Raw genomic sequence first — 12,099 nt, 5'->3', positions numbered from 1 at the left:
CAACATGGCAATTACAACAGATGGAAATTTCATCCTTAGAAAAATAAAAATACTTACTCTGAAGCCAGCTTGAGATGGTTGTGTCATCATGCTTCATTCTCTCCTTTTCCGGATTAGCTAAAGCTTCAATGATACAATCTTTCGCACATTGAGGAAAAAATTTAAGTCACTACATCTCTAACAAAGACCCTTAAAACAATAACAAAATGCCACATCAAAAAAAAAATAAAACTGTCAGCTTCAAGTTACTACAGATTATTGAAAATTATACTCACAGTAGTACCAACTTTTCCATCTTTCAGCAAGCAAGACAGATTCCACCTATATTACCATGTTTAGTAAACTTAACATTGTTCTCTCACTATACACAAAGCAGACACACACACACACAAACTCCTGACTGGCCCTTTTTTAGATCAGCCAAGAGAATTAACCTCATATGGTTACTAATGGAACTTAGAATGAAAAAGAAAAACAAAAAGAATGAAAATAAAGGTTCACCATTAAGATCTATGAAATGTGAAATCTATGTATTACTTCACTTGAAAGGATACAGGCCAAAACATCATAATTCAATGAAGTGAGGTATTTCAATGAATCTACTACAGGTGTTATTAAGTTATCATACTTCTGTATTTGCGACAAGATCTGGAAGATAGCAACAAAAAATAGATGGCATTAACTCATCAAAAGGGAACTTCTGGGCTAAATAATGGCTATACGTTTTTTGTTTTTCAAAAGAAACAATGCTTAAAATTAAAGTAGCTTCCTTCTACTTTGTATTTATATAAAACCTACTATATTCTATCATTTCTTAGGAAATATTTTCTTAGGCTACATTCTCCAGTTAGGAAATAATTCCAGGACATATAACTTGACTTCTGGAATGATAAATGCCAAATGTCTTTTAGAAATCTCTTTCTAAATATAAAAGTATTACGCCTGAATCACAATGAAATGCTATTCAAATGTTTCTAAGAACAAAAATCAATAAATAATGCATCCCTTTATTAATATTTTTATAAACCAACATGGGGTAAATAAGACAATGTTAGACTGTTTAACAGCAGCATTGTTACATATGACCAAAAAGGAGATCAATGTGTTAAATATACTGTATGCTGTTTTTAGAATAACAGTGTTTCATTTGCTAAAGACTTTTTCCCCTAAAACTATCATTTTTAAAACTTCATCATTCCATTTCCATTTGTGATTTAAAGACAACAAAAAGAAAAATCCCTTAAAATAATATTAACCTCAAAACATACATAATCAAACAAAATGGTTGGATTGCTGTGGCTCAACTTCCCAATTTGTCTTCCAGAAGGCTTCACATTTTCCTTGGTTAGACGCCTACAAGGGGAGAAAAAGGTGGCAGAGATCATCTTAAGTCATTTCTCTTACAATGTTGATAGCACTGTTATATCATAAAAAAACAAACAAAAAAACAATTCTTTCCCAAGTATCCAAAATGGATCCATGTAAAACCACCACATTCTTCATATACATTACTGTAGGCCTTAAGTTATTTTGATTAGGCATTCTCCCAAAGGGTATTAAGATTTTGAATTAATGCTTAACATTTATAATATATACATTTCCATTTTATACCAATAGTCTAATAAGCAAAAACTCTTAATATACTCTACAAGTACATAAAACTCCTTTTGAAGAAAATCAAAATTATTTTTTTAAAGATTTTATTTGTCAGAGAGAGCGCACGCACAAGCAGGGAGAGCGGCAGGCAGAGAAGCAGACTCCCCGCTGAGCAAGGAGCCCAATGCGGGACTCAATCCCAGGACCCTGGGATCATGACCTGAGCAGAAGGCAGACGCTTAACCGACTAAGCCACCCAGGTGTCCCGAAAATCATAATTATTTTAGATTTAGAAGCGCTCATTTATCAGTGTAGGCATCAAATTCAGTGTAACGCAATCAAATACCTCATACCATCTGTCTCAGTTACCCTAACAGAGTAATAGCTAATGCTGCACTCCTTGATAAAGGAAGTTCTCTGGTTTTCGTGTAAACAATTTTTTAAAAAATCAATTCTACTCCTTTCCTTCCTCTTTAATTCTTCCACTGCTCAGTATTCTTTTACTAACATTCTGGAAAACTTAGATCTATGAAATGCTTACAGCTCAAAATTATTACACAGCATCTTAAACTCTTCTGATATTACATAATAAATCTAGAAACTTAAAAAAGCTGATGACTAAAAGCTTCCTAGAATGAAAATACAATACGATGAAGCAAATAATGAATTCAGTTGATAGTTCAAGGAATGGGACCATTCTGGAAGTAACAAACTTGATAATTATCTTAAGAAGTTTCTTATGACAAAACTGACCCATCAATCAAAATTATTTCATCATCAACTCCTTCCCTTTCCCATTCTCCAAGGCCCAGTTTCCTTTTCTCCCACAGAAAAGAGAGACCTATCAAGTTTGAAACTTTGGCTACACTCTGTTCCACCTTCAAACTTACTACCACCTGTCCTTACTTCTGACCCTACTATTTCAGGTGGTCCTTCTACTTGCCAAAGCAGATCCTTCCTCTCTATACCTTTTATCCCATTCCCTTCTGCCTCCACTCTGGAGGGAAAAACCAAATAAATAAATAAAAGGAGTACTTTCTTGATTATGTCTTACCCAAGAGCTACAATGGTGTCTGGCATATGGAACACAATCAATGACCATCTGTTGAATGAATTACTGAATGCCTTACAGCAAATTCATTTTTTAAACAGTAATCAAAACTTGTGAAATTCTGTAAGTAATAAATTAATATACTCCATTCCCAACATATAATGTTTAATCAATACCAAAACAGGTTGTTCAAGCCTGGTGAAATAGTTACAACTAACAAATACAACAAAAATCCAAGTACATTAAAATTTCTACACATATTCTTCTGTGATATATATTTTTATTAATTCATTCATTCATATTAACGTCTTCTATAACAGGCAAAGAGCTAAGCACTCGGAATACAAGGATGAATAATAGCTCCTGCTCTCAAGCTTAGTCCAGCTGGGGAGACCGACTTGACCTATTTTTTAAATTTTACTTTCTTAAATCCAGCAAGTTACAGAACAGTATTTATTATATGCTAACAATAGTACAAGGGGGGAGAATAATATATTTGTATTCACCTATTTATACATAAAAATCTCTGGAAGGATAAATAAGAAACTAAACAGTGGCTTCCTTTTTTACCTCCTGAGTGAATGGAGGATGAGATGAGAAACTTTTTATTATCTACCTCTTCATATTTATTGAAATTTAAGCCATGTGAATGTATAAACTATTCCAAAGATTATATAATTAGATAAGAGAAAAATAATCATAGCAATGTATCTAAATGGTATGATAGCATCATATGCATACGGGACAGCGGTGGCATAAACAAAGAACAGTAGATTATGCTTGGCAGTATGTGTTACAGAAGGCTTCGTGAGGAGCTAACAATGAAGCCCACCCTCCAAGGATGATGAGGTCACCAGATGGAGAGAGGAAAAAGAGGTAAGGGAAAACCTGTACAAACAGAAGAAACGAAACACAGATGCAAAGAAAAAGGAGACCACAGCACATTCAGGGAAACTTAACTGAGCTCAGCACAGCTGGAGGTAGAATTAGCAGGCAAAGAGGTTGGAAATGGGGAGGGACAGATCATGAAAGATGTCTTACATCACCATGCCATAAAGGCTGACACATAACCTGCAGGCAATGGTTAGTCACCAAAGGATCTTGAAGAAAGAATAAAGAATAAAGGCACAATAATAAAAGAAATAAGTTAGTGGCAGTAGAGAGTAGAAGACAGATTCAAGAGATCTGATAATATTTAATATACAGTTGACCCCTGAACAACATAGAGATTAGGGGCAACAACCCCCTACACAGTCGAAAATCTGTGTATAATTTCTGACTCCCCAAAACCTTAACTAATAGCCTACTACTGACCAGAAAGAAGCCTAATAACATAAACAGCCGATTAACACATATTCTATATATGTATTATATACTATATTCTTAAAATAAAGCTAAAGAAAATGTTATTAAGAAAATCAAAAGGAAAATACATTTACAGTTCTGTCAATACTGTTAAGCTTACATTATCTATTTACAAGATGAACAGTCTGTCAGTACCTACACCAATATTGTATGATGCAAAACACTGTAGATATTATATGCATCACTAACACTAGACATCAAAAATGAAAAGATAATGTGAAAAAGAAATTCATATTTATTTATAGGTATAATGATTCATGCACTGATAACAAAGCAGCAACAATATGACTGCTTTATGGCAGCCTAGTATAATTGATACGACTGCTTCATGGTAGCCTAGCTTATATGCTAATGAATGAATCATTATCAAATTTTTAAGGCATATAGCATTACAGTCATATTCATAATACAGTACTGGAAATACTGTTACTTTTTTTAAAAAACCACTTATCTGTGATAGGCTGATAATGCAGTTTGTCCAATTACAAGAAAGGCATACAATAATACAAATCTTCGAAAGCAAAGTTATCAAACAGTAAGAAAACACATTATTAATTTTGTTAAATATCATTCACCTTACGCCTATGTAAGGATAGGCTATTCACTTCCATACAAGTCTTACACACAATATCCTACATAATGATGATAAGGAGGACACAAAAACATCTCCTATAGTTCTTGCCATAGGGTTAGATTTTCACACAAAGACACACAAACACAACAGACAAGTTTATTAACTGTATTATCATGATGATTATTTACTATTCATTAAGTGAAAGTGGATCATCATAAAGATCTTCACTCTCACCACCTTCACACTGAGAAGGCTGAGGAGGAGGAGGAAGAGGAATGGTTGCTGGTCTTGTCTCGGGGCTGGCAGAGTGGAAGAGGAAGTGGAAGGAAGGCAATTGAGACAGGCACGCTCAGTGTAACTTTATGGAAGTACATGGTAATTTCTGTCTGACTTTTTTGCTTTTCTACTTCTTTAAAAATGTTTCTATACGGTACCTATCCTTCTTCCACCATTTGCTTTAGTTTCAGTGCCCATATCATAGAAGGGTCCATATCATAATAGAAGTCAAAAAGCAGTCTAGAATAATCAGAACCTTCTTCCAGATTGTCCAATGTCAATTTGTTTTCTGGCACCTGGTGTTTATCATTTCCCTTCAAGGCGCAGGAGTTAGCAGCTTTATAGATAAGGGTGTTGTGGATCATAAACTTGACTGCATTTGCACACAACAGTAGAGTCAGCCTATCCCTTCCTACCTTAACTTCTGGTGCTTGCTCTTCCTTCCTAACAAATGTCCTTTGTGGCTTTATTTTCCAGAATAGGGCAACTTTCGTCTGCATTTAAAAACCTGTTCAGGCAGATATCCCTTCTCCTCAAAGATTTTTTTTTTAAGATTTTATTTATTTATTTGATAGAGAGAGACAGTGAAGAGAGGGAACACAAGCAGGGGGAGTGGGAGAAGGAAAAGCAGGCTTCCCGCAGAGCATGGAGCCCGATGTGGGGCTCGATCCCAGGACCCTGGGATCATGACCTGAGCCGAAGGCAGATGCTTAACCATCTGAGCCACCCAGGCGCCCCTCTTCAATGATTTTCTTAATGGCATCCGGGAACTCATCTACTTTCTGCCTCTTGGTCAGCATAAACTCTTTCTCCTGTCATCTTGACATTTTTTAAGCCAAACCTCTCTAAAATTATCAAACCATCCTTTGCTGGCCTTAAATTCTCCAGCTTCTGATCCTTCACTTTCCTTTTGCTTTAAGTTGTCATATAATGATTTGGCATTTTCTCAAATTACATTAGATTAGAATCAATAGACATTTCATATCCTGTACCCACATAACAGCTGCATTTTCAATACAAGATAAAAAGGTATTTCACAAAAAGTACAAAGTTTTCACATCTGCTGGTATAGCTGCAACAATGACTTCATGAATTTCCTTTAAAAAAAAAAAAAAAACAGTCCTTACACTGGATTCATTTATCTTGAAATGGCGGATAGCTGCATCTACAGACCTCAAGCTATGGTACATATAAAGCAATTCAACTTTTTCTTGTAATATCATGACTTTTCTCTGCTTGGGAGCACTTCTGGCAGCACTAGAAGTACTTCGTATGGGCCCCAGGGTGTTATGCAAGGCTTACCGTATCACAATAAACACGAAAAATACCTAAGAACCGTGAGAGATCACTTTTTACTGCAATACACAATTTACTGGAAAGATGAACTGCTCACGCAGAGATGATCATCATCACACAGTGTTTTAAGCAGATACTCGCAACACTTGAGCTCACTGCATAGCAACAGGGGGTGGCTACGAAATTATTTCAGTAGTAAAGTATTACAGGTACTTTTATGCAGTTATGACTTAATACTAAATCTTTACATTTGTTTCCATCTCTCTTGACTACGAACAGCATGTTGTACAGTCTGTAAGTGTGCATGTAAGTAAGTTCTGGTAAATTTTAACTTTTTAGAATAGATTGGTGTATATTTTATCATAGCAAATGATAAACTAGACTAGTATCTACATATATTTTATGCATTCATGACATACCTTTTTCCTGATTTTTTTTCAATATTTCTAGGTTATGTGATTTGTAAGTTTCTTCAAATTTGTTCCAAATCTCCAAAAAATATTCCAATACTTTTTTTTTTTTAAGATTTTATTTATTTGACAGAGAGAGACACAGCGAGAGAGGGAATACAAGCAGGGGGAGTGGGAGAGGGAGAAGCAGGCTTCCCACTGAGCAGGGAGCCCGATGCAGGGCTCGATCCCAGGACCCTGGGATCATGACCTGAGCCAAAGGCAGACGCTTAACGACTGAGCCACCCAGGCGCCCCTCCAATACATTTATTGAAAAAAATCCACATATAAGTGAATCCGCATAGTTCAAACCCATGTTTGTTCAAGGGTCAACTGTATTATTAAATAATCCATATAAAGCACTTAGTTCAGGGCCTGGCACACATAAATATTAATGGCTCCATAAATATTAGCTGTTGTTAAGCTAGAAACTACCTGTGGAATTTTTAAGACCAGAACTCTTTTGGAATGACCAACTCTAATATCACCTCCTTCCATGCCTTCCCCAACTTCCACGGGGTGAAATAACTCACTCTCTTCTCTATCCTCCCAAAGAACATTTTACACACACACACACACACACACACACACACACACACACACACATATACATACATATATATATACACACACACACATATATATACACACACACATACATATATATGTACTGTATAACAACAACTATTAAACCAGATTGTGATCGTGCACACACCTGTTTCCCCAATAGACTGTGGCCAGGGACAATATCACTGGGCAGACAGTATCATTGCATACTGTTAAATCTAGTTAAACTAGAGAATGAACTATTTTAATTAGAATAACCATACCACTGCACAAACATAAAAGAAACATCAATAGCCTTGCTGAAAACACTTGTAATATAGCAGTGTATTTAGCATATAAACCAACTCTAATCTGAAGTATACAATTTTCATAATTAAATTTCAGTTTACCAAGAAGTAAAATAACATCACTCTTATGTTTTTAATAACATGAAAATAAAGCACAAAAATGAACAGAAATTTTTCAAAAGTTGACTCAAGGAGGTAGTTCTGCATAATTCCATTAGATCTTCCAAAAAGGAAAAATATATTTTTTTAAAGATCTTATTTATTTGAGAGAGAGAGAGAGAGAGAGAGAGAAAGCACGGGGAAGGGGTAGAGGGAAAGGGAAAGGCAGAGAAACCCAAGCAGACTCTGTACTGAGCGCAGAGCCCAATCATGCAGGGCGGGACCCACAACCCATGAGATCACAAACTGAGCCAAAACCAAGAGTCAGAAGCTTCACTGACTGAGCCACCCGGGCACCCCAAGAAAAATCTTTATTATAATAACTTTCGGCAGAGGAAATTTCAAGAACTTTGACCACCTTTTATAAGCCATTAAATGTATTATGCAAATTGAGCAAAGGCCATAGTAGGCTGTCCTTTAAAAAGAACTCACCTACACTATGATGCATTAAAGAGGATTATTAGATTCTACAGCTATGCAAACATGACAACTACAAAAACTAACTTGGTAGTCAAAATGAGCTAAAAAGCACAAAAACTGATAGTCATTCTATCTGCAGTACATAACTGACTATACCATTAAGCAAATACTCCTGGGCTTCCTCAGAACTGAGGCTCAGACATAAGTTGGCTGGAAGAAAGTAAATTAGATCCAGATATACTTTAGGTTAATATGAAGAAAAATAAATTAAAACTTACTTCATGATATATTTGGCTCTGTCTATTGTTTGGGCTTTAACTTTTACTAAAAGTGGGTGACTGTTATAAGTTTCATTCTTCCACTGGCCATACAGACGATATCTTAAAAAACGATGAGATGAAGAATTAGGAAAAGTTAAACACTTAGAGGTTAATGACTAGAACAGTAGTTAAAAATACAAAAATATTATGTATTTACCTATGCTGATATGGAAATGTTTTAAACATTCCCCATAGTTCCTCAGACATACAAGCATTGCAGTCCATCAAAGAAAGAGATGGAAGAAGTACCTGGTCAGTAATGCTAAGTAAACAGCTAAGGATAACTTCCTAAGAAGAAGGGAGGAAAAAATTATTTTAGTAAAAGGTCCACATTAAACCCCCCCCCAAAATAAATTTATGTCAGCCTTGGAAAAACTGCCATTCCTTGATCTCATACCACACCACATCTAATTTCCCACATTATCACTGCCCTTTTCACAGTGGATATTTGTGCTTCTCCATCTAAGGAAGCAATGAGGTGAGGTAAGGAAAGGGGTAGCAAGAGAATGAGGGATTCTTATTATCCCTCTTCCTTTCTCAACATGGTAATCCTCAAAAACAGGAGTTGTCAATCTTAAAAGATATGTCGAAAGCTATACTAAGCATGTAGAGTAAAAATATTCACACAGGTGATTAAAACTTGTTCACAGTAAAATTTACAGTATGCTGTACACAGACCAATCAGACACATCGGATTTTTCTAGTCTCTTACCGTTTTCTCTTTATCTTCTTGTTTGCTTCCATCAGACTGAAACTAAAATTAAAAAAAACTATAAATAAAATGCAAAAAGGTTAAGATTATGATGTCACAATTTAGCATCTAATTTGAAAAAAATTAACTTGTACACGGTTGTGAATTATTTCCTTACTTTTTAAACAAGTGTAGATCTTAAATATAGCCAGTATTACCAACTAACATTTTTAAATTTCACCTATATTTCTAACTTCCAAATCATCTGCAACATTCATGAATTTTAAATGTCAATTTTATAAGCCAATTCTTTTCTTAACCTCATTATCACAAACCAAAGCATCCTAAAATTGATCTAAGTATTTATTATAAGATTGTATCCAGCACAATTTAGTTATAATGTATTTGCATTTTTCCATCCAGAAGTTCTGATTTTCTGCTACAGGATTAGTAAAATCTAAGACTAAAGCAATAACAAAAAAATTAAACCCAAAGAAATTTAAACTATGTTTTAATTCACCATTACTTAAACTCTCAATGAGAAATAAGCCTAAAATATTAGTAAAACATTACTGACAAAGACCAAACCACTGCCTAAGTTGGACTGAATGAAAAAACCTGGGTCGTTTTGTATCAGTGATTTGCAGATGGACTGCTGAAGTGCCATGTTTGATGCTGATGCTGTCCATTCATTCAAAATGAAATAGTACTTGTGTGTGTGTATATAGGCAGGTGGAGAGTTAGAGGAGTGTACAAAGGCCAAAAGGACAATTGAAGCACTGATAGCCAAGGACAATCTAGATTTCTGGGAAGGATTTAACTCAATACCAAGTGACAGAAGGGGAAACCGTTAACATGCAGCTAACAAGCTTATTATTTTCCTGGCAGAAATAGGTATTTTGTGCATGCATGTTTTTATACTTGAGTAATTTAATGGTACTACAGAGAAGTCTAACTGCTGCACAACATTTTCACATAAGACTAATTCTGGGACTGCCATGTCACCTTGATGGGAAAACACACACAATTCCCCTCTCTTTTTTTTAATCAGCAGGTTAAAAAGATATGGTTCGCTTTCACAGAAACAACTGTTAAGTCAACATATATCCTGGTCAGCAAATAAGGGTCAGGTTATGAAGGAATGGCCTGGCAGAAAACAAAGTAGATAGCTGCTTTTGTTTTGTTTGGTTGGGGGAGGGGGTAATTCTGGTGGCATATTAGGAAGAACTAGATTTACAGTATATTACATTGGGGATAAAGGCAGTTAAGCTACTCCTTTTCTAATATATCATGATTCTAATAAAGCTACACAGAATTTTCTCCATAGAAATAAAACATTTTCTTACCTACTAAGCTGTCCTAATTCCTTTACTAAATACTTAAGTTTGTAATGTCTATGTCAATTCTCTAGATTTCATAACCAGGAAAATTTGAAAAAGAAAAAGAAATATGGTCTGTCAAATAAATAAGTAAAATCTTAAAAAAAGAAGAAATATGGAAAGCACAATGAAACTAGAAGAGTAGTAAGAAACATTTCTATCAAAGGCTAACTATAACAAAGATGAACAAAGACGAACAAAAATGGTAAAGTACATGCAAGTAAAATAATTTTCTTTTCTTTGGTAAGAATATAAAGACACATTCCAGTCCCTTGATGCTTTTTCTTTTAGTTTAATTTGCTTTTTAATTTAGAATAAATATAAAACTCTCCATTCTCATAGTACAACACTAGAATTTTATTGAATGGCCAGTCCAGGAAGAAATGGAAGAAAAGAGGGGGAGGAAGAAAATACATCCACTTCATTTATTCATTTACTATGTGCCAGATACTGGGAGTTCAAAGATGAACAGAACAGAGTTCCAATCTCTGAGGAAGTGACAAAGACAGTTCCTATCTTTGAGGATCTCTTGAAGATCAAAACTACGCTTGCCAATGTACTATTAGGAACTGAATTTTTAAGTCTGAATAAAATCAAGCATTCATAATTATGCCTAGACAAACCATTAGCTATAAATGGCCCCAAGCAGGTTCCATTCTTGCCCTATAATGAGGGAGCAGATGACAGGGCTGCATAAAAGAACTGGGCACAAAAAGAATGTACGTCCACCAAGAGGGGGCTTCTGGAGAGTCAAGAAATAAAGCTTGGGAAAAAGTTGTAGATTTAACTAGATAAGTTACTTTATTACTGATGTCCTACTTTTAGTATCTCTAACCCATGCATATTTGAAATGCTACTTTATATTTTATTTCAAAAAAAAAGAAAAAAGAAAAATACACTTAAGACTTGTGACTAGATTTGAACCTGAAGCTACATCTAAGTAAATTATGGCACTATTTTCACCTTCCTTATTTTTCTCATTCTTAATTATTGAGTACTCACTATGTGCTATACAGTAGGCTAAGAATTTCACATTTAGGTCTTAAAACTATAAGGAAAAAAAAATTTTTTTAAAGATTTTATTTATTTGAGAGAGAAAGAACACATGAGCAGGGAGGAGGGGTAGAGGGAGAGGGAGAAGCAGGCTCCCCGCTGAGCAGGGAGCCCAATGTGGGACTCCATCCCAAGACCCTGGGATCATGACCTGAGCTGAAGGCAGCCACTTAACTGACTGAGCCACCCAGGCGCCCAAGGAAAATCTTTTTGCTAGAAAGGATCCAACTAAGACTTTTCCTATTTCTAAACAACTTAGAAATAGGAAAATATAACCTCTAAGTTAAAAGTTACAAGGCCACGAGTTTTCCGAGCCTAAAGAAGAGATAAATGAATTGCCTTTCAATGTTTTGGTTCAAAGTTTTGTTTTTATCTTTTAATCAGAAATTCTTAAAATTTTATAAACACTTAGAAACAATCAGTAATATTGCTACTACGTCATTTCTGAAAACAGAGATACTAAATGAAAAAGTACTATCTTCCAATACATTTCATTCTTTTCAATACAAATCTGTACCAAAGAATTAATAATATAGTCACCTATACACAGGATGACCATATGTGCTGCTTCTCGCTTTTTATCCCAGTGTAAGTAAGAGCACAACCTTTCCATCTT

At 35.0% G+C, this 12,099-nt stretch overlaps 1 protein-coding gene across 13 annotated transcripts in view; it reads right to left on the bottom strand.

Moving 5' to 3' along the window:
* THOC2 (THO complex subunit 2) overlaps positions 1-12,099 on the bottom strand; it is a 114,170-nt gene that overhangs the window by 34,678 nt on the left and 67,393 nt on the right. For 8 of the 13 annotated variants that reach the window (XM_028122705.2, XM_028122704.2, XM_028122706.2 and 5 more), the window contains exons 13-18: positions 9,073-9,114; positions 8,518-8,648; positions 8,319-8,420; positions 1,257-1,353; positions 555-648; positions 58-138 (exon numbers count right to left, since the gene is read on the bottom strand). In XM_028122705.2, the coding sequence (XP_027978506.1) occupies positions 58-138; positions 555-648; positions 1,257-1,353; positions 8,319-8,420; positions 8,518-8,648; positions 9,073-9,114 (547 nt within the window). The remainder of the gene's footprint in view (positions 1-57; positions 139-554; positions 649-1,256; positions 1,354-8,318; positions 8,421-8,517; positions 8,649-9,072; positions 9,115-12,099) is intronic. The other 5 variants (XM_028122713.2, XM_028122710.2, XM_088028659.1 and 2 more) reach the window with 1 other exon arrangement.

The sequence above is a fragment of the Eumetopias jubatus genome, unplaced genomic scaffold (assembly GCF_037043125.1).
Source record: "Eumetopias jubatus isolate StellerSeaLion01/CBP00866 unplaced genomic scaffold, mEumJub1_p1.0 scaffold_11, whole genome shotgun sequence".
Taxonomy (NCBI): domain Eukaryota; kingdom Metazoa; phylum Chordata; class Mammalia; order Carnivora; family Otariidae; genus Eumetopias; species Eumetopias jubatus.
This window is presented reverse-complemented; position numbering and strand designations above follow the sequence as displayed.